The sequence below is a fragment of the Phaenicophaeus curvirostris genome, chromosome 1 (assembly GCF_032191515.1).
Source record: "Phaenicophaeus curvirostris isolate KB17595 chromosome 1, BPBGC_Pcur_1.0, whole genome shotgun sequence".
Taxonomy (NCBI): Eukaryota; Metazoa; Chordata; class Aves; order Cuculiformes; family Cuculidae; genus Phaenicophaeus; species Phaenicophaeus curvirostris.
The window spans coordinates 98,015,868-98,037,203 of NC_091392.1; the positions used below are offsets into that span (position 1 = coordinate 98,015,868).

Consider the following 21,336-nt stretch of genomic DNA (forward strand, 5'->3'; position numbering starts at 1 on the left):
CAGAAGCAGAGGTTTGCACTGTTTATCTTTTTAAAAGTTTGAATGAAGGATACCTCTCTACTATAGAAGTGATTAGGCTGGGTTTGTTCCCTTTTAATTTATAGGAGAACTTTAAGCAGTTTTTTTCTTCAATACTAGCTAGCTATTTTACTAAATATTAACTAACTGGTATGGTATTCACATTGCATAGTTACACTGTAAAAATGCTCCCAATTACTGGTGATTGGCTAGGTAGATTTACAGAAATACTAAGAAGTAGTTGGAAATGAGTGCTGAAGGCATGTGAATAGTGTAGCACAAAGGAACAGAAAGGTCCTTGGATATCATGAACAGAAGGGAGGATGTGAATGTGATCTTTTGCTTGCCTCTTGAAGGTTGGGTCCCAAGACACGCTACTGATCCATATAAATTCAAAAGTACTATTGATTGTTATGTTAAACTTCTATTTTGGTATTTAATGTAGAAGCAAATTGAAGCTGAGGGCTTTGCACATCCTGTACACCACGGGTTTATGAATCTTATAACCGTTTCCTTTGTCAGGAACTCTTAAATGAATTTTTTAGTTCTAAACTACTGTTAAATATTAAATGAGAGGTTATCTGTGGTTAGGGAAGAGGTTGCGATGATAAGTGAAGGCGGGATAGTTGTTACATTCCATAATCCCCAACAGAGTTATTTAAAAGAACCCAAACCATCTTTCAGAACTAAAATACCTGCCAAATGGTTTCAGAGGTGTCTACCTAGACAGCTTTGTTAACCTTATATTCTTAAAGCAGTATTTTGCAAAATACAAGGAGATTGGACTGCTCTGACCTGTAGACTGAGGTTAATTTTGCTCTCAGTGGGAGGCCTGGCACTTGGTAAAGACTCAAGTTTCCAGGCCTTCAGCCAAGGGAGGTGGAATTCATGAGCTCAGTCTGTGGAATACATGTTCATGAGGGACAAAATGTTTAGGTCTCATTATTCCTCCATTACCCTGGCTGGTTGGCTCAGAGGTAATTGTACCTGAGGGACTTCTGCTCCTTTAATCCAGGGAGGGGCAAATGGTAAAAGAGGAGCACTGAGGACAAAACCATGATAAATTTGGCAAAGTCTCTAGGCACCAGTTACTGTGGACAGTAATATAATAATTGCAGCTCTAAGCTGGCCAAGTCTCCAGTTATTGCATCCCTTAGTCTTCCATTTGTCTGCTTGAGAAGTGAAGCAAGCAATTGGGCTTGCAGTGTTCTATGAAAGGTTAATGATGAAGGGATGAAATGTAAAATAGTGTTTTAAAGTAATGCTTATTCAGCTATAATTGGAAAACAAAAATGCAAAGTACGATTATTACTTAAGTAAGATGGCAGCTTTTGTGTAGAACAGCCCCCAGTGGCAGAGGGGTAAGTATAACAGTGAAAAGTTTTAGTTTCAGCCTTTGCACTCCTCCTTAGTGATGTTGAAAGCCAACCTTTAACTGATGGAATAAGCCCTAATATAAAAAACAGAACAGTGGGAATACACATCACCTAATTGCTTATTGCTTTAAGTCTACATGAGAAAGATCAAGATTTCATAAAGTAGGTAACAAATATGAAACAAGGCTTGGCCCCCGTTATCTTTTCTTCCTAGAATGTATAATTATTTTACTTACCTTTCACTAACAAGCAATGATTTGGCTTCAGAATTGAGGCTGTTTCTCCAAGACTCCTGAGAATAAACTTCCTGCAGTACATACCTGCCATCTTCTCAAGAATACTCATCCTGATAACAGGCAGTACTGTCTACAAGTGATTGAGGACACAATTCTGACAATTTATTTCCCTTTTTTTTTTTTTCCCACCCCAGGAAAAAATAATTGAATAATGACCCAGATCTGTTCTATTAACTACTTGCTGTTTGCATATCTTTTAACAGATATTTTTTCATTTTGTAATATCCTTTAAGAATAAGTGGATGTTATGTATGTCGATGTGTGAAACAATAGTACTTGCGAAACTGCATGGCTTGTTCTGGAGTTTAGCAAGAAGCTTTGCTGCATTGCTCAATAGATTTGATGAGATGAAAATCAAAGTTGTACTTGCTCTAAATGTCTTGATTATAAAATCCTGACCAGATGCTAATACCCTAGTTCAACAAAATATTTAAGATCCTGACTTCTCACTTCTGTTATGAATCTTGTGGACTTCAAAGTGAGAAAAAACTCCCAACCCCCTAACTGCAAGAATTTTCTAACTGGAGGGAGAAGACGACGGGGTGATTTCAAAAGCGAAAGTTCAGGACAGTGTGCTTTTACACATTGCACCCTACCAGGAGCCAATTCCTCCTCCTTTACCACTTGCCACTGTCTGGATTAAAGAAGCAGAAGCCCTTTAGGTACAATTAGTTTAGCAAGAGCACTGCAAGCTATTTCTTTCAGAAGGGAGGTAGCCTTTAGGAGGGACAAGTTTCAAACTATTTGTGCTTCTACCATGTTATACATTGATGGATTTTCTGAGGGTATGGGGGTAATATATTATTTTGAAGTCTAGTAAACCTGTTGATATGCATCTCGTTGCATAGTATTTCCCTTCTTAGTATTCTGAAAAATCATGTCCTTTCATTTTGCTCTGCTAGTAATGTATCTGGTAAAACCCTTGTGGTCTACATAATTCTGGTTAGCATGTCTGTTTCAGAGCTTGTCATTCACCTTTGTGTTACTGGTCAGGTGGCAGGCTTGTGGTGATACAGAAACATAGCTCTTCTTTGTCATGAATTGTGTGTTGTGGTTTTGATTCAGTCAGTAGCAGCAGTGTTCATCTTTCTCAGTAGATGCCTTTGACAGACAATTAAGAGTAAATGAATGTGAATCCCTTAATTCCAAGCGATGTTCTCACCAGATAACTCCTGAGGAATAACGCATAAGAGGGGGGAAGCTACTGTTGCTGCGTTTGGTGAAATCAAATGTGGCTTGTGATCAGAGCAGTGTTGTTCTTTGTAATTGCCTACCCAGGACCTCTTTTACATACAGGATCCAGATCTTTAAAACCGTAAAGAGAGAACACAGCCTGACAGTGTCCATCCATCTTTGAAAGCATCTGTTGGGTGGTGACAGTAAGAGGAAAACAAAAGCACTGTGTTGATTGCTTCCATCATAATAATACCTGCATAAAGATTCCCATTGTACAGACAAATACGTATATTTACATAGTAATATACAGCCTCTCAGAGACAGGAGAGACAGCTGCTTCCCTTTGTAGTAAGGGGCTGCCTTGATGGTGGCTCTGGGGAACACCAGGACAGCTGTGGAGCCTGAGCAGTCTTGCTAGTACATGCTCTGCATGCCTGCAAGCATTACTGTTTGGACTTAGATACCAGATTACTTTTGGTCTGTATTCCCTGATGCAGTTTGTTTACACAGACACACGAAGCGGCATAAGGAGGAGCAGCGGGCAAAGGTGTGTGTCTTGGGGTGGGGAGATGGGAAGAGAGAAGCAGGACATCATAGGTAGTCTTCCGATGGCTTTCTGGCTTCTACCTTCAGAAACCTACTGTGGAAGTGCAGCGTTGTCCGACTGCTGGTGCTCAGATGGACAGCGAGTCATTGCTGAGAGTGACCTGCTTCCTCTTGAGAGAGGTGTAAGCTGTGTGGGTAGTTCCACCCTTCTAGGACAGTCAAAGATGACCTAAAATTTATTTAGAAGACTGTCCCAGAGAAGGATCAGCATCATCCTGCCCCTAATTCTCTTTGTGTGTACTTGTGGAGGGGGGCTTTCAGCAGTGATTGCAGGAGTGTACCCGAATTTCCATGGAAGGATTTAGCTATCTGTCAGATAACCATCAGGTGCTTCATTATTCTTAAATCTTTTCCTCCAGACGTGTCTCTCTATGCATACCTTGATTCGAATGAGCTACCTTTTTAAGAGCGCTCACAGACTTTCAAATTTTGACCAAAGCCAAAGCCTTTTTGTGTTAGCTGAGACCTTATTAAGACATACACTGTGCTGGGATTTAGCAACCCGTTGCGAGAGTGGGGTGGATGAATTTTGGGGCTCCGCTGTAGGAGAAATGCGGGCCCTGGTTTGCCTGCCAAGGAGGACATCTGCCCGGAACTGGGGCATGGGCCAAAGGGAAGATTCTTGCTGGCACCAAAGCAAAGGTGTTTGTGTTTCCAAAGGATGAAAGCTTCTTAGTTTAAGAGTAATTCATAACAAATCCACAATGCGAAATTGAGCTAAATTAATTAAGTTGAAAGTTAATTCACTGGGTTGTTTTTTCCACTGAGGTTTTTGGTTTTTTTTAAATGTGTTGCTCAACTGTGATATATTTGATTAATAGAGACTTTCCTAGAAACAGTCTGATTTTGAAGTTAAGGAATTCTTTGTACCTGCAGTGTAATTGGTCATGCTTCCTAAACCTTGATTTGTCAATAAGGACTTAATCCTCACACCGGAGTGGCAAGGTAGCTTGTCGCCATCCAGCTTCTGAATGCAATTTACTTTTCATTGGATCTGTGGAATCCTATAGCCTCTTCTTGCATGTCAGCATAAGGCAGCATGTGGCAAACTGCTGCAGATGTTTGTCCGTGCTACCTGGAAGAGGTGTGTCAAAGGCATTTGAGCACCTGAATATCTGTGTGTAACAGAGGGAAATGGAGAGCTAGATGGCTGAACTATGTGGGGTGTGAGGGGGGCAGGTAGGTGTGCATGGCTAATTCCCATAGGAATAGGGCAGAAGTACTGGCTGCTGCCAGAAAAGATGGCAGCAAAGAGCATGGAGTGATCCCAGGCCCTTTATGCTGTCCTTGGTCTTGTAGCTGTTTTGGGTCAGCCTTCCTTCAGCCTTGGCGTAATGTTACTTTTCCAGATGTGGAAGATAATCAAGAAGTAGGACCATGAAGGGCAAGGGGAAGTAGAGATATTCCTTCGAAGGTCACAGAGACTACAATCTGCTTTTGTTAGAGTTGTCATTGACTCTTAATTGCCCTTTGGAACATTAGCTTTGAAATTTCCTGCAAAATCAATCATGTGCACATCAAGCTGTTCAATCCAACTTTTGACTTTTTGAAATATGCATTGTGAAATCCCAGGGTGCCAGGTATTTCAAACTTCACATTGAAACTGTGAAGCTAAAACCTAATTTTCTTACATCTAAGTTGTATATGGCAACTTTTCAGTTAGCCCACAGCATCTTTTTTTTTTTTTTAATAAGGCTTTTATTTTTTCCATTTATGAAGATCTGACATGATTCAAAACCAGCTGGCTCAGTAAGTTGGATTCCATCAGAGGATTTTTCAAAGTGACTTTAAGATAATTGTTTCCAGACAAAGGACGTAATTTTTAAGAAGTTGTCAGTTAAGTATGCAGTAGGAAAAAAGCAAAATGGAAAAAATTAAAACAAACAGCAGCATAATTTTAAAATAGTCACAGAGGTGTAGACAGGAGCCACAAGAGAAATACTGATTTAAGTCAGCAGTTTGCAGCCTGTAGCTTGCAGATCTCTCTACTCTGGGACCTCCTCTGTCTGAGGGGTCTGTGAGAGGGCATTAGGGGAAACATGCACATGCATGCTTGAATAAGCAGAATGGTGCTAAACTCAGGAGAAAATATCTGGAAGAGTGAAGGATGAGGCAAAAGTGGCTATTGCATGTCTTGGGAGAGCCAGTGTTGCATGCTGCAGAAACACACCAGCCAGCATTGTGCTTACGCTTCAGCACTGCTGAGCTGGAGCTTGTGAGCCTGGGTCTAAGAAGCAGTGATGCTGGTTTAAGGGCTTTTTAGCGGGGAGGTCATGCTGTGCAAATGAAGCTGTTCTGTCTGGGGATCTGAGATGCTGTACCCATGTAGTGCTCTATCACTCTGTGTGATCTTCCCTCGTCTTTTTGAAAATAGTCTAGGGTTGTCTGCTTTCTGCATTATTGTATGGTACAAATAAGAAGTTTGGAGGGGTCACCATCTTGATGACATACACTTGGGGAAAAAAAGTGCAAACAATGTAGTCTTTACAGATGCACTGAGATGAGGCATTCAAGGTAATAGGTTTCTTCCTACTTCAGGCCTTCAAACCAACAAGGCTGTTTTATAACTAATGTCACTTTTGGGGTGAGTTACACAAGATGTCTGTCATATGTGATATCAGAAGATGTTCCCCTCTCCTTGAGTTAGCCCCCCTTGAACATTTTATTTCCCTTTCAGAATAGAAGAAATCTCTACAAGCACCTATTTTTGACAAATTTAATGTAACTCATGTTGACATCCTCTCTTGTTGCTGTCAAACTGTCTTTTGTGAAACTGAATTAAGGCTTTATAGGGAATTGAATAGCTTCCTGGGAAGAAGGAAAAGAAGGAATCTCCCAGTATTTCAAATATGTGATAGAATACACACTGGGTTCTGTCTGTAGTCAGGTTTTCATCTGTATCCTCATAGGAGTTGAAATAAAAATTTCAAAGAGTTTTTAACGTAAGTTCCGAACTGACATATTGTTTTGGTGCTAAGAAATGAATTGTTACTTTAAATGTCTCTGAAACAAGTCTCTAGTGACACTTCCAAAAGATTTTCCGTGACACAGCCTGCTTCTAAATGTGTTTCGTAAGACTTACAGCTGAATTGCTGCTGATGCATAGGAACATGAGATTTCATTTCTTAAATGTCTTGTTCCACATGAGTCTTCAGATTGAACACGCTTCTATGTGTTCTAAAAGTTCTACATTAGGACTAAAAAGATTGTTGGCTTTTTATAACATGCCGAGTGGCAGATTCTTTATTAAAGGTCAGAGATCCTGAAGCTGCCATGTCTATGAGGGAAAGTTTGGTTCCTTTTTAAAATAGCATCCTTTGCATAAACTCTTGGTAGAAGCAACTCTGCAGGAGATCAGAGCTGTGTGTTAGGAGGCAGTGGCAGAGCCCAGCTGCAGGATAATGCTCTGCAAGTGAAGCGGTGCTGTAGCTAGTGCTAGTGAGGGTTGGGTTTGTGCACAGAGCTCTGTAGGGCAGGTTCCTCCGAGTCTTGCTCAGACTTCAAATTAATCAATTGGAGCATAAAATTCCCTTGGAAGACAAATGGAGAACAAAAAGCGTTCGGGGGAAATTGTAAAAGGTACCACACAGGCAAATAGAAACTTCTGAGTGTGTTTGTTTTACCTGGCTGTTTGTAATAAATAGTATAACTCTTCATTGGGATCTGTGGCTCAAATGAATGTGAATATAGTATCCCATCATGCTATGTTCACGTTGTCATGCCTCTGTAGGCAACATTCTGTAAAATGAACTGTTCATCCCATTTCTTTATGCTTTGAGCTTAAGAATTACTGAGTTAATGGGAGAAATTTGAAGGTAAAAGTTGAGTGTGGGAGACAAACAGCAAGACATTTTCCAGGTTTGTGTCAGAGCACTAGTTCTTGCCAGATGTCTGTAAGTAAATTCTGAATTCTTCCCTCCGCATATCAAAATATTGACCACAGAATGAAAAGCTCTTAGTAAAAGGCGACTTTCATCAAGCGTTTATTTAAAATAATGCCTTGCTTGTGGTGGAAATGGGTGTTTGGTGTCTTGCAGTACCATTATGATGCTCGCTTTAAACACTTACTAGTTTTCCTTTGTAAGGATCCATAAAACTTGTTTGGAGGATTGGTGCCAACCTGTATTCTGTTTGTTTTCTTGAAATAAATTTTATCTGAATTCAGGATGGTTGTAGACTGCTTTTATTTTTGAGGTAAGCAAAAGTATGGGAGAGCTGATGTATTTTTTTAAAAGCTTAATAGTGACTATTTAAAACATTTTGATACCATTCTGACTTGACTGAAATAGGAGAGGTTACTCAGTAGGGTTAATTCTGAATGACCGCATGATCAGATCTTACATTCTTAAGATTTATTTTTATTATGGCTATAACTGATGAGGAGTGAATATAGTGAAGTATAGAACGCAACAAATCCTTCCCCGAAGTTTTTTAGGATCTCTGGAACTGTGAAATGTGTTTTCTAATGTATAAGAAAGTTTTCTGTGAGACAGTGGAAAATAAAGTAATTTCCTTTTTTTCAGGAAAACAACAACAGAAATCCCTTATTTTATTCTACTACCCTTTCTCTGTGTTTTTTCTTCCGCAAGAAATGTGTATTGTTCTTGTAAGAGGTGTGAATACTGAGACAGCATCTTAAACAAATGGGGGGGGTGATATTTAGCAGCTACCAGTGTTGGTATCTTTGGAAACCAAACTAGCAATATAGAAGACTAGGGAGGCATCTAACTTTGCAAATGCTTGGGAAACATGGTGTTTATACATAACTCTTCTGATGCTTCTATAATGTAGTATACCTGGCTGATAAACCCTATTTTGAGATTTTGCTGTAGCTTTCATCAGGAATTATAATGAATTTAACCTCAATACAAGCTTAACTTTCAAGTTCTCACAATAAGTTCCCATATTCAGATATTTTGGCATTAGGCTAAATATAGCTGGCAATGTAAAACATGCACATGAACAAGTGTTTATATCTCTGTTTTAGTGTTTATAGATACCAATAATTTCACTTTTAGTTTGCTTATACTCTTTGCATGTCCAAATTTTGCACAAGGAGGGAGTTTACTTGTAATTTTAAATAATATTAAGTTCCCTCTTCAAAATAAAATTAATATTGAAGTGAGAATCTGGGCCTCTAAAACCTTGACAGAAAAGAGATACTATTTTAGATTGGTAAATCCACTCCATTTTTATATTCTTCTGTACCTATTGAGAGAATACATACTCAAAATCCATACAGACAATAATAGAAGTTTGTGTTAACCTTTATTGTCGCACCAGCTATTTAGATAGTCTGTCTTGTGCTGATAATGATGATCTGATTACAGGCAGATGCAACGGAAGCCAGAAGGACCCGCTGTCACTTATGCAACATATCGAGGTTCTGCAAGGATTAGGCAGCTACTGAAGAGTCAATCAGAAATGGCCGTAAAAGGAGAAGAAAGGACTGAGAACAGAAATGCTTTAATGGTCAAAGAAAATGGGGAAATCCAAACAACCCTCTCTCCAAAATCAGGATGCTTAAAAGAGAATGGAGAAAATGAGGATAAAGATCACAAAGATGGTCTCATAGTAGATTCTTCTGCATTTAAAATGGAAACAACAAAGTCTGGGAAAGCTCACCATTGCTTGAGTAGCAGTAAAGGCAAAATAACTGCCAAAGCCACAATTTTATCTACTGAATCGTCTCATGAGATAGATTTAAAACATACACTTGCTTTAGCTGCAACAAAATTTAAAAGGACTTGTTCGCTAGATTCATTTTTGTCATCTAGTAGTAGAAACGGTGAGATCCTAACCAATTCTGCTTCTCAGATTACCAGCTCCCTTAAAGTGAGTTCTGCAAATGGTTTGGTTGGAAAAGAAGTTGAACTGCTGGGAGAAGCAGAAGCTATGTTTCAGGCAGACAAAAATGCCATTTCTAATTTTGATAAAGATAAGCATTGTAGTATAGCACCTAGGAAGGAGTCCACCAAAGTAACACAAGATGATTGTTTGCATTCACCCAAATCACACAATAAGGCAGCTAATGAAGAACTGCAAGTGAGTAAGGGAGACTATTGCTGTAATCATCAAATGCAATGTCACTTGGAGCTGACATCAGATGTCCAGATGCTTCATTCCATTACTACTATATTTCAGGAGCAAGCAGATCAGCATACAGGTAGTGCAAATAAAGACAGTGACCCAAGGAAAATGGTGGCAGCTGTAGAAATAGAGCAAAATCCACAAAATTTTCTTGCTACTGCTCTTTTACCTTCTGATGAACAAACACTCCCTTTGCTTAGCATGGAGTCAACAGGAGAAAAATGCATAACTGCAGGTACTCTCACTGCTTCAATGTCATCTATTAAAAATTATGAAGATACAGTCATGGGCAGCTGGTCTTGTGATGAAGAACTGAGTAAGTTAGGGAAACCAATGCACATACAAAATGATGACCAGTTAGTCCTTGTGGAGAATTGTAAGGATACTGTCACACCACAGGCTGGTTTACCTTGTCTAGAAACAGAGGGCATGGAAACAATGAAAGTTATATCTCAGGTTGCAGTGGGAAACCTTGCCAATGTATCGTCATGCATACATGGATGTGAGAGTGTGAAATCTAACTTGAATGAGCTGACAGCACCTATCTCTGTTACCTCTGAGTCTTCTTTTGAAACTGGAGGCTGTTGCTTGGTTTCTCTTCATCCTAGTTGCAAAACTGAAAAAAGTATAGGGGGAAGAGAACTCAGTTTAAAAGATGCAAGAGATACTGTTTCTTGTCCTGATCTTGAATGTGAGAAGAGCAAATCCTTTGAGCCTGTAGAGTTGAGTCTTTCGGAAAGCTCAGTGCCTGTCCACAACTGTGGTTCTGTTTCCCTTGAAACTGTTCAAGACATTTCTGCCAAGGCATTAGTTATACTTGCAGAAGATAACACAGCAAAGCCTGCTGTTCACCCTTTAATCAGCATTGGCAGGACAGATGATCATACTCCTCCTGCTTCTAAAATAAACAAGGCTGGTATGACTGAGGTTGCACTTCTACCTTCTGAGTACAAGAATTGCATCTCTGAACTTTCCTCTCCTAAGTCACAAGGAAACAGTCTGGTGGTTTCTCATTCTGACTTGAGATGTGGAGAAAGACCTTTGACCAACCATTCTGTTCTCATCTGTGAAAAAGATGTTGATGTAGACATAATTTCTAAATCTTCAACTGTTTCTGAAGATGGATGTATTAATTTTTCTTCCAAGAAGGAAAAGAGTAATACGTCTAAGATATCACCCACAGTACTTGATGCTTCGTCTGACAGCCAAGGCAAAATGTCTTGTCCTGCCACTAACTCTGAAAATGGCCAGATTGCTAGGTGGTCTACTGCTTCTGAACAGGACAACTTTATTTTTCCAGCTGCTGAGTTTAGCAGGGTAATCCCTGAGGACAGAATGTCTGAGGTGTCAGGAGTCCGGAGAGCTTCATGCCCAAATGATTCTCTGGAACCTGAGCTTACTCCAGCTATGCTTGATAGCTCTGCTGCTGGAGTAGATGTGGTGGGTATTTGCATGCACAGGCCCTCATCACCTAATCTGGGATCCAGAGAAGCCTCCAACCTTTCCCTTTCTGCCTTGGAAACAGTGGGCATTGCTCAGGGGAACAGTTACTCCTCCAGTCATATAGCTGGTGATGGGGTAGAGGAGGTCTCCACACAGCAGGCTGACAGCAGTGTCTTGGCAGAGGCAATGACGTCACCCATCCATCCTTGGAAATCTTTGGGAATATCATCTGAGTCAGCCTGTACTGACAGCATGTGCAGAAATGCTGTGAGACAGGTGAATCTTGGTAACTGCACTTCTGCTATCTCAGAAGCCCCTTTTATGACAGGTAATCAAACATCTGCTGCACCTGCAGAGTCAAATGAGTTCTGTTCTGAGGAATTACGGGAAGATAGCAATATGAAAGGACAAGAATGCTCTAAATTCCAAGATACTGCTGTTCTGCTTAAAAAAGCTGAGGAAATAGTGGACTCAGTTTTACAGTTGGCTATAGAAGAAATAATGACAAAACCAGCCATTGTTGTCTGCCAGCTTTGTGGGAGCAAGGATGGTTTAATAAGTACAGATATTCCAAATTATCAGAAAGCTGGAACTGTACAGCTGGAAGCAGAAGAAATCCAGTCAGCTGTGCAGTCATTAAAACATTTTAATGAGAGCAGTGGAGGAGGCTCATCTTCATTTACAGGAAATGAAACAGTGGATACGAATAATCAAGATGAAAAGATAGTATCTTACATCCCTGATAAAATTGACCTACATAGTGCACTAGCACTAAAAGCAAAAGAAATAATTGATGAAGTCATTAACTCAGCTAAACAAAAGCTGGCATCCAATCAGTGGCAAGGCAGTGAGAGTAAAAGGCCTTCTCAAAAGTTTGAGCTTAAACCCAAGACTGAAACCCCAAAGATTTTAAACCTGGATATCAAGTTACCTGCCAAAACGCATGAACCAAGAGAGAAAGTGGAAACTCGGAGCATAGGTGCAAATTTTGAAAAGGCGGGTGGCTTGGGTCTTCCCTTGCTTCCAAATAGTATGGAAAACAGCATAGATTGGCCCCAAAGGGGTGAAAAGATGCCAAATAATACATTTACATGTCAAACAAATGGATTTCTGACCACTGGTAGTTCAGTAAGGCCAGAATTGGATTTTATGACACCAGATGAAGAGAGAGACAATAGAAAGGTGTGTGAACATCTTGCTGCAGCAGAGGTATGTAGCAAAGCTGGATTATCGGTAACTAGTAGAAAATTTGATGGATCTTTATGTTTAATACACAGAGATGCTACTGTGACTGAAGAAATGATTCAGTCATTGCAGTTAAAAGATTTGTGCAATAATACAAATATGTCAGAGTGCACATTGCTGCCAAGTATAAATGTTAATTTGTCATCTTTTATGCCCAATGAAGAACAAATCAGCATCCAGACTGAATCCAAAGTCAAAAGCAGTTCTCAGGGTTCTCTGGAAACCAGTGCAAAGGACAGTCCTTGTGAACACTGTGGAAGAGAGGCTGCAGAAGTGCCTGCACAAGTAAAAGTAATCTTAGAGGATTCAGAAGTAATGGAGAGTAAAGAGGAACTAGCAGAAGGGACGAGTGAGATGGCAGAGACTAATACTGGATTGAATGCACAGTTTGCTGTGCCTGAATTGTCTGTTATTAGTGATGACGGCGAAGGGAAGAGCTGCTTCAACACAGTGTTTGCCCAAAATAATGAGAATCCAAAGCAGGTACAAAGGAAGGATCAAGACATGAAGAGAAATTATCGACTTGAAGAAAATGGTTTGGACTGTAGTGATGACATGAAGGAATCGACAGATCTTTTGGCCTTTTCTCCAGTAACTGAACAGTGGGAAAACAGTTCTTTTGCTATAATTTATGAAGGTGCTCTTCAGACTGAGAACAAATCTGTCTCAACTGATGATATGCAAACTGGTTTGCTTTCTTCTTGTGTTCTACCTTCAGATAATGTAGATGATCTAATGTGTGAAAGAGCAAAGAATAAACATGTGCCGGCCTGTCTTTATGGGAAGGATAACAAGTTGACTGAAGCAACAGATAGCCGTAGCTCAGAGTCATTTCTAAGCGTGGAGGCCAAGCGCTGTAGAGTATATCCTTTGTCTTTGTCTCCGATATATGAAGATGACAGCTCCCAAGAAGATTTACTTTCTACAGATGTGTCACCGGAAGGCCATCCTAGTGGAATATCTAAAGATAACACTGACCACGCTTCTGTGCTATCCCTCCTCCAGTCGGTTTCTGAGCGCTTACTGTTTACTTCTCGGTTCAGTAAAGAGGATGAGGAGGAGGGAGTGGAAGACCAGGAGGAGGAAGAATCATCATATGAAGAACACATGCTTGATATTGAGCAAGAAGATGATTGTCTTTCCAGTCAGTGGAGAGGGGATTTAAAAACAACCATGCAATCAAACAACCAAACTTTGTTTCCTGAACAACCACTTCTTTCAGAAAAGCAACCTGACTCTAATCATCAATCAGAACTGTTTCCAGATGCAGCTTCTCCCAGTCAAACACCTTGCAAGCCAGTTTCACAGAAAGCTGATGCTGCTGTAAAACTTCCTCCTCCAAGTGCCTACTACCAGTACTTGAAATCTGCCAGCAGTTGCTCCTTTGAGAAGGGGACCAGGTTTGGAAGCATTCTCCAGGATGTGTTGCAGCCAAAGATGCATTGGTCTCAAGACAACACCATGCTAAAACTGGGAGAATTGTCAGCGGTAAGATGCCGTGTCCCATAATATTAATAATCAAAGTGATTAGCTTATATTCAAAATTGCTGTCTCCTTATTCTCCTTTCTGCCGCTTTAACGTTAAGTCTTTTATCATAAATTAAAGTAATTAGGCTGTTTAAGATCATAGTTTAAAAAAGAAAGTCTTCTGATAAATGATTTAAAACACAGTATGCTTGGTTCAGCACACAGATGAAAGTGAGTTAATTGTAAAACAGAAGATGTGAACAGAAAATATCATAGGAAAAATTTCTGTTTACATCTGTTTTACAATTAACTCACTTTCATAATAGCAAGTGTGTATAATAGCAAAACACAGACTTGTCCGTGTTAGGGACATTTCCTCCTGAAGATGCCTTTTGTATAAAAATTGTTCTTTCCTTTCTTCCATTTCTGAGATTTGTAGAGCTGTATTGTCCAAAAATTATAAATATCTGCTTACTTGGGCTATGATTGTTTTATGACAGTCGTCTACAAACTGTAGCTTAGTTAGCAAGTAAGTAATAATAGCAGCTTCCATAGGTTAGCATTTCTTTTTTTGTTTATTTAAAGTAGTGGCAGATGAGAGTATGAAAACAATTCTTCTGATATTTAGAAATAGAGAAGGTCACTTATATCAAATGCGTAACTGAAGAATATAGTCTTTCCATAACGTTGGGAATATTCCAGTCCATGTTAGAAGTCTGTTTTAGTTTTGCCACTGTTGAGACCTGCAGTTCGTTGTGTGCTGGGAAAGCGTAAAAGTTATAATTTGTATAATAGTTCTTCCTCTCTAGCACTTACTGCATTCTGCTGATTGATTCTGTTCAACTGTTTACAGCAACTCTGTACGACAGCGAATCAAATGTTGATTGTTCCTGCTAGTGACAGTTGCATACGTTTACAGAAATAGCGGACCCCAAATAATCTGCCTGTACTTCGTGCTGCTGTTGTAGATGTTAATAGTTTTTACATGTTCTTTCACTTTCAGAACCTTATTGACAGGGCAAGTCTCAAATACAATCCAAGACCAGGAAAGGTAAGCAAAATTCGTATCACGTAGATCAGTATGATACCTGGAATAATTTGCTGTGCCAAAAGTTTTGAATGGAAAGCATCTGAAATTGGTAGTCTAGTTTTCTGTGTTTTAATGGTGTGTATGCTTGCATGTGTGAATAATGAAATTATGTTATTAAAAATCCTGGCACTAGGAATTTTACTGCATTTCTATCAGCAGCTGTTGCTTAAGTTCAGTAGAATGTTTAGCATATCAGTTGAGTGTACACTAAGCGAAATGGATTTTATTCCAAGCAAAAATAGCTGTCTAAACTGTATGTGGAAATGGGCCCTCATTTGTATGCATTGTATGTTGTTTCAGATTATAATTTATGATATTTATGGTGACAAAAGTAAACAAGAAGTTCATTCGGATGTGGTAGATACCATGTCGTGGATCTTTCCCAGTGGAGCATTACTTAGGATAATTAGAGGATGGTAAGAAATCCAGGTCATATTTGAATAAAGTCTTTACAAAAGACTGTGCATGTGTTTCCCCTGTATTTTCATTTCTTTTATTTATGACACACATCTGATCTGCAAGATCTGTCTCTTTCTTTCTTTATAATTAGACTGATACCAATGAAAAAAGCTTGAAACAAGGCTTCAAATACTACAGTACAAAAAAAATTAAAATATTGTTTCTCCTGGGAACTAGCTTCAAATAGAAACCTTCTAATAGAACCACAAGTAAGTTCAGACTTCTTGCCTGAAGTGCTGAGACTATACAGCCATAATCATCAGTAGAAGCATGCGTATGCCAAAGAAATTTTTTTTTAACACTTCAGTTGCAATATACAGTAGCTTTTGCAAAAGGCCCTTCAAATGAACAATCTTAGCTGCTGTTTGTAATTTACCATTTAGAGGAATATGGATGCAGAAAGATATATAAGTACCTTTAAGGTAGATTTTGACAGTGTTTCTCAGTTTGCTTTGGGAAGCTGAGGCTGGGACCATGCTAGTTGTTGCATTCGAATTTATTTGGTGGCGTTTACAGTGAATGTTTGACTGTCAGTTGTAGTAACAACTCGTGTCACATTTATGCAGTTTTGAGGCAGCCTTGTTTAGTTTTGCATACATTTCCTAAGAAATGTGGAATGCTGTTATTAGTATGTATATGTTTTATACCTTGCATAAAGGGCATGTTTCAGTGTGTCAATTAATACACTACTTCTAGTAAAATAAGGCTTTTTATTTACATTGTGGTTTAACTGTGGGGTTTTTTTTAATACAGTTAATACTTTAAGTTATGTTAGGCTACATCCTACTTTTAAATCATGGAAGTACGAGTCTGTATTTCTCTGTAGTGAATGTGAGTACTGTGGAACAGGATAAGGAAGGTGTGATAGTTTGCTTGATAAGCAGAGCTCATTACTGAGCTTTCCAGCAAATGTGCTGTATAAGGACAGTCTTGCCTAACAGCAACAAAAACTCAGTTCATTATATTATTATTACAGTTGGATTTTTTATGAAAAAACAAAGTTCCGGGGTCGGAAGTATGTACTAGAAGAAGGAGAGACTGTGCTGGATCACCTTTGGGATCTTCCGGGTGTGAAACATTGTCGAAGAAACCTCACAGTGGGTTCAATCAAACATGTAACAAAGGTATAGACTTTGTTAATAATATACTCGCATAAATAATTCATTTCTGTTGACAGTAGTGATGTATTACTAGCAATGGAGAATGTGTTTCTGATTTGGTTCAAGTTTCCTATAAATAATATTTTTCATCTTCAAGATAAATTCTAGGGTGGCTTTTGCTGTGCTATATTTCCCTTTCTTCCTTAAAATAATGAGCAGATAGATTATCATTCTTTGCTACCACCTTTATCTGACATTGTCACTCTCCTTCTTTTAGATGTTTAACTGTCCGGTTGATTGAATTTGAATCAAATGAGTGTATATTTTTCAAAGAAATGTTTACCTTAAGCTTAAACTATCTACTATGTCTGCATGGCTTCTGATTCAGTGCTAGTTGGGATTCCAATCCCATTTGTACAGTCTAGCTTCCAGAAATTACTGTTGCTCCCTTTACAGCATTGTGCTATCTGTAGGGGTTCCATGTGGACAAGTGGTACACCTACAGCATTTGGCACTGCATGCAGACAGAAGTTTAAAAGGCATTTTGTTGAAAAGATAAGAATCAGATGCCTAAAACTCAATATAATGCATCCATTGTTATTCGGTGAATGAGGAATATATTTACCAGATCTTGTGACTTAAGACGACTTAGTGCTCTTGTTGTTTAGCACAACGTTCCAGTTATTCCCAGGGCAATGGCCCTTTACTGAGAGTGAATTATCATTTGTATCGTAATGTGAAAGATTTTCAGAAAAATGGTGTTTGTTCTCCACTGGTATAGAAGTAATTTTAAAATTTATAACCTTTTTGTTATCAATACAGGGGCATAATGTCATAACAATTAAAAATACTCTTTCATTCTCTTAAAGACTTAATAAATAAATAAATAAATTCAAAAGAGGCTGGCTGAGGGCATGAGTAATGAAGTTAACGTTCATTTGAGCTAAACAAGTTAAAAGTACTTGACCAATATGGAATATGAATATTGATCAACAATGTGGAAGGCAGCTAAATAATTAAAGAAAAAACACAATAATATGTAGAACTGTGGTCTGAAGCAGAGGGAAACTGGGTTTGTCTTGGCTATCACAGAAAGACACTGTGGTTAGCTTCGTCATGCTTGATAAAAATCGTTGTAATAACATTTAAGTAGGTTTGAGCTTTGTTCTTCCAGTATGTGGCTTGTTTGTATGGAACACGGATGGAAAGCTCTATTACCATACTATAGCTCAGTAATCAACACTTCCTCATGTAACTTGAACCCCTAGGAGATAGGGTTGGTTAGGAGGACTTCTGCTGTTAGCCGACAGGCATGTATGAAGCCGGTGTAGAACTCACCAAGTCGGTCTTTGTCCTCTAAACTTTGATTCATGAAAGCATCCCTCTTTTTTAGGTTGGACTCCAGCTGCCATGGAACTACTTCTAGAAGGTAGTTTGCCAAAGCACTACCTTTTATTTTTGTTTGTTTGTTTGTTTAATGAAACATGGGCATTGCTTTAAATCAACAAATAGCTGTTTGTTTTTCTGGCAGCTTGCGTGCCTGTGAGCTGCAGGATAACATGTTTTACTGTCATTCTCTTTTTCATTGGCTGGATGACTTAGTGGCTTATCTGCTGCCTGGTTTGTTCATACTGGCTTGTGTGTCCAGGCTGTCTGGCTTGTCTTATAAATTCAAGTGGCTTTTTATGGTATTGTTTCATGGCTGCTCAGATGCCTTGAGTTAGCAGATTTGAAAACTGGCAAATACTTGAGAAGAATATGGCTTGCAAAGAAGACAAAACCAGATGCTTAGCAAAGAAACTGTAGGAGGTATATTTAATATTATTTTTATTTTTTACTGGCAGATGTTATTTTGCTGAGAAACAGTCTGCCAGTAGCTTTGTGCTCTGATTTGGCTTCAAGCCTCCACTAAAAGCAAAGGTTCCATTAACTTTGTGGTTAGCCTGTGGCTCGACTTACTATGTGAATACACATTGAGATGTATCCGTGTGTGTTTAATTTGAAGGAACTTAGAAGGGGGGATAAAAGATCTCAAAGGAACAGAACAGATCACACAACTAGTAAAATGAAGACCTGTTTGAAGTAGTGGGGAGCCTGGATTCTACTAAGGCAAGTCAACATGAGCTTAGGTTGGCAAAATCTGCCTGCACATGCAGTTTCAATGCAACTCCTACAGCACAATTTGTTTAGCTAAGTCAATTTTCTGGTCTACTGCAAATGCATGTATTGATTGTATGCAACTGGAGGGCGTTTTCTGTCTGTTCCTGGAAGCTCAAAGATGGTGCTAAATGTTACTTTCCCAAAAGCAAGAGCTGAGAAGAGTTGCGGATGTTTCCATTCTGGAGTAATCTTGTTAACCACTATTTTGTAATGTGACAAGAGATCTGAAACAGCAGTATATAATCTCTGTCTGCAAGATGATTGGGCAGGGAATAGCTGGATTCCGTGTGGACTCCACTTAAGTGAAGCTCTTTGTAATCGGGGATGTTCCCAGTATTACATGCAGAGTGTGTTTCTTTTGTGTGGTTTGCTAGGTGAAAAGAAGTTATTAATTCAAGCAGGTATTACTTTGTCAGATGCTGTAGGAAGACACCCAGGAGCTTCAGATTCTCATAGTTGATATTTACAGGATAGTAATACTTAATTTCTTTGATATTATTTTATTTTACTACTGGCCCTGTTAAGTTATGTAGTTTGGTTTGATGGTGATGGGTGGTAGCAAGAGTGGGACAGAGGGGAAGAACTGGAAGGAAGAATTATGAATGGGTGAAAAAAGCTGAAGGACCAACAGAGACTAAGATTTAAAATCAAAAATGCTGCAGAAGTTGGCATGTCCCACGGACAGACCACGTATCAAAAGTAAGATATGTGTTTAGACTGTTTTAAAAAGCAATTGTGTGAGTACCGGAACTATTTAAGCCTGGTTATCAATAGATTCTTCTCATTATTGTTTTGGCATTTAGCTTAGCAACCTTAAGAATGGCTTTAGCCATTCTTTGTCCTGTTGTTGGCTATTTTGATTACTATGGTCGTCACAGCTTACAGCTCCAAGAAGAAAATCTAACAATGCTGAAATTATTTAGCCCTGTTGGTGCTGTTAGGGCTGTAACCATAGATCTGGAGGAAGGTTTAATAGCTCAGACCACCTTGAAAGCTCTAGGTCTCTTACTCACAGTGGAGCTCTTGGTTAAAATAGAAAAATGTCAGAGATGACACTGAAGAGTAGTATTTAATGCTAAGATCTTGAGGGTCATCTTAACCCTCTTCAGAAGAAGCCTTAGCATTTCTGCTGAGGGGCATGTCGCTGTTTTGAAAGCATCTGTTCTCTGCAAACTAGTGAGAGTATTCTTTGTGCTTCTGTAAACGCCTCTGCTCCCAAAAGAGCAGGAGAGAAACACAGGTGCTCCAAGATGACTGGCTGGAGGTAGGAGGAGAATAAAAGAAGACAGAGTGGGATGCCTGGCAGCGATGACCTACCTAAGCATTTGCTGGTAGCGTATCATCATTGGGAATGAACGCAACTGCCTAATTTGTTTGCTGTGCTTTTCATTCTGTTTTTGCCTGATGTGTCAGTAGGATAATGAATATGCATGAATTTTGACTGCTTGCAATGGAGGTGGCAGGGCCCAGGAGGTATAGGGGGGAAACTTTCCAGTTTCAGATCTGACCTGAAACACTGTGGTAGTAGCTTTGCATGGTAATGGTTTTGCATGTGGGTACCTTATTTGAAAATCTTGACGCCTTGCAAATGAAAAGCCTTCGAACTCAAGGATCTAATTCTCAACTTGAATGCTATCATGTTTGTGTGGTTTTCTTTTTGTTTCTAAAGATGGTGGCTTTATTAGGAATGTTAAAGAAGCCTCTGAAAGTAATGATGCCTATTAAAAATTCTCAGGCAAATATGAACATGCTAGGGCAAATATATCCCAAGTTGAAGTTTACATGCTTAAATTATATAAATTAATGGCATAGTACTTGAGTGTTTAACTGCAAATACATGGTGTTCACCTCATACAATGCTACTAAATTTTACCATTTTCTGCTGCCTGTGAATTAATAGATGTAAATTCTATTCAACATTTAAGTTAAAATATGTATTGGTGATTTTTTTAAAAAACATGATGGAAAATATAATGTACTTATTGCTCAAACCTATTATTACCTGTAAAAGTAGATATTTGAATTGCTTTTGATGGAGACCTCAGTTTACTGTATGATATTTCATTAAAGGACTTTATGGACTTAATCCAGTACATTAAAAAAAAAAACCAAACCACCACCGCAATACGTAGAGTTTTTTTATGACTGTCAAAATCTGGCTGGAGAGAGATGGTGATAAATAGGGAGAGATTTTATTACAAGTGCTTGTGCTTTACCTAGCCTAGTTGAGGTGGAGCCTGCCTTGTGATCTTCAGAGTCAGGAAAGCAAACTTGAAAAGAGAATGCAGACTGGCTTTTTCCAATCTTCAAATGAAAAAAAAAAACCACCTCCTACTGATTTAAAATTAAACATACTCTGTCTCATATTCTGTCTGAACCCCCAGGCAAAGATACTTTACTTTGCCACTTGTCTAGCCTTGTAGGTACTTTGTTTTGGAATTTATCCGAAACCATGAAGAGTCTAGCATCGTTATTTGTAGAATTCTTTGGGTGCAACTTCTGATTTTCCATATCAAGCTTCATTGTTGGATTCATAGATTTCAGCCTTCTCATGGATCAGGTATTAATAGAACAAAAACTTCAAATGTTTCTTAACTGTGATTTAATCAGATACATACACATGTGAAATCTATGAGGAGACCTTTTTTTTAAAACTTGTCTGAGGAATGGTGTTCCATAGCACTTTGCTGTAAAGTAGCATTGTACTACAAGTCTTCTCTCCTTGTTTCTCTGATTTTGCTCATCTGAAAATAAAAATTATGATACTGCAGTTTTTATTCTGGAATCAAATAATGAGCATTTTTTGCAAG

The 21,336-nt window shown here is 38.9% G+C and overlaps 1 protein-coding gene across 1 annotated transcript in view; it reads left to right on the plus strand.

Moving 5' to 3' along the window:
• CRYBG3 (crystallin beta-gamma domain containing 3) overlaps window positions 1–21,336 on the plus strand; it is an 87,193-nt gene that overhangs the window by 29,900 nt on the left and 35,957 nt on the right. The window contains exons 4-7 of the mRNA XM_069869396.1: window positions 8,803–13,738; window positions 14,721–14,768; window positions 15,108–15,223; window positions 16,243–16,390. Coding sequence (XP_069725497.1) covers window positions 8,803–13,738; window positions 14,721–14,768; window positions 15,108–15,223; window positions 16,243–16,390 — 5,248 coding nt within the window. The remainder of the gene's footprint in view (window positions 1–8,802; window positions 13,739–14,720; window positions 14,769–15,107; window positions 15,224–16,242; window positions 16,391–21,336) is intronic.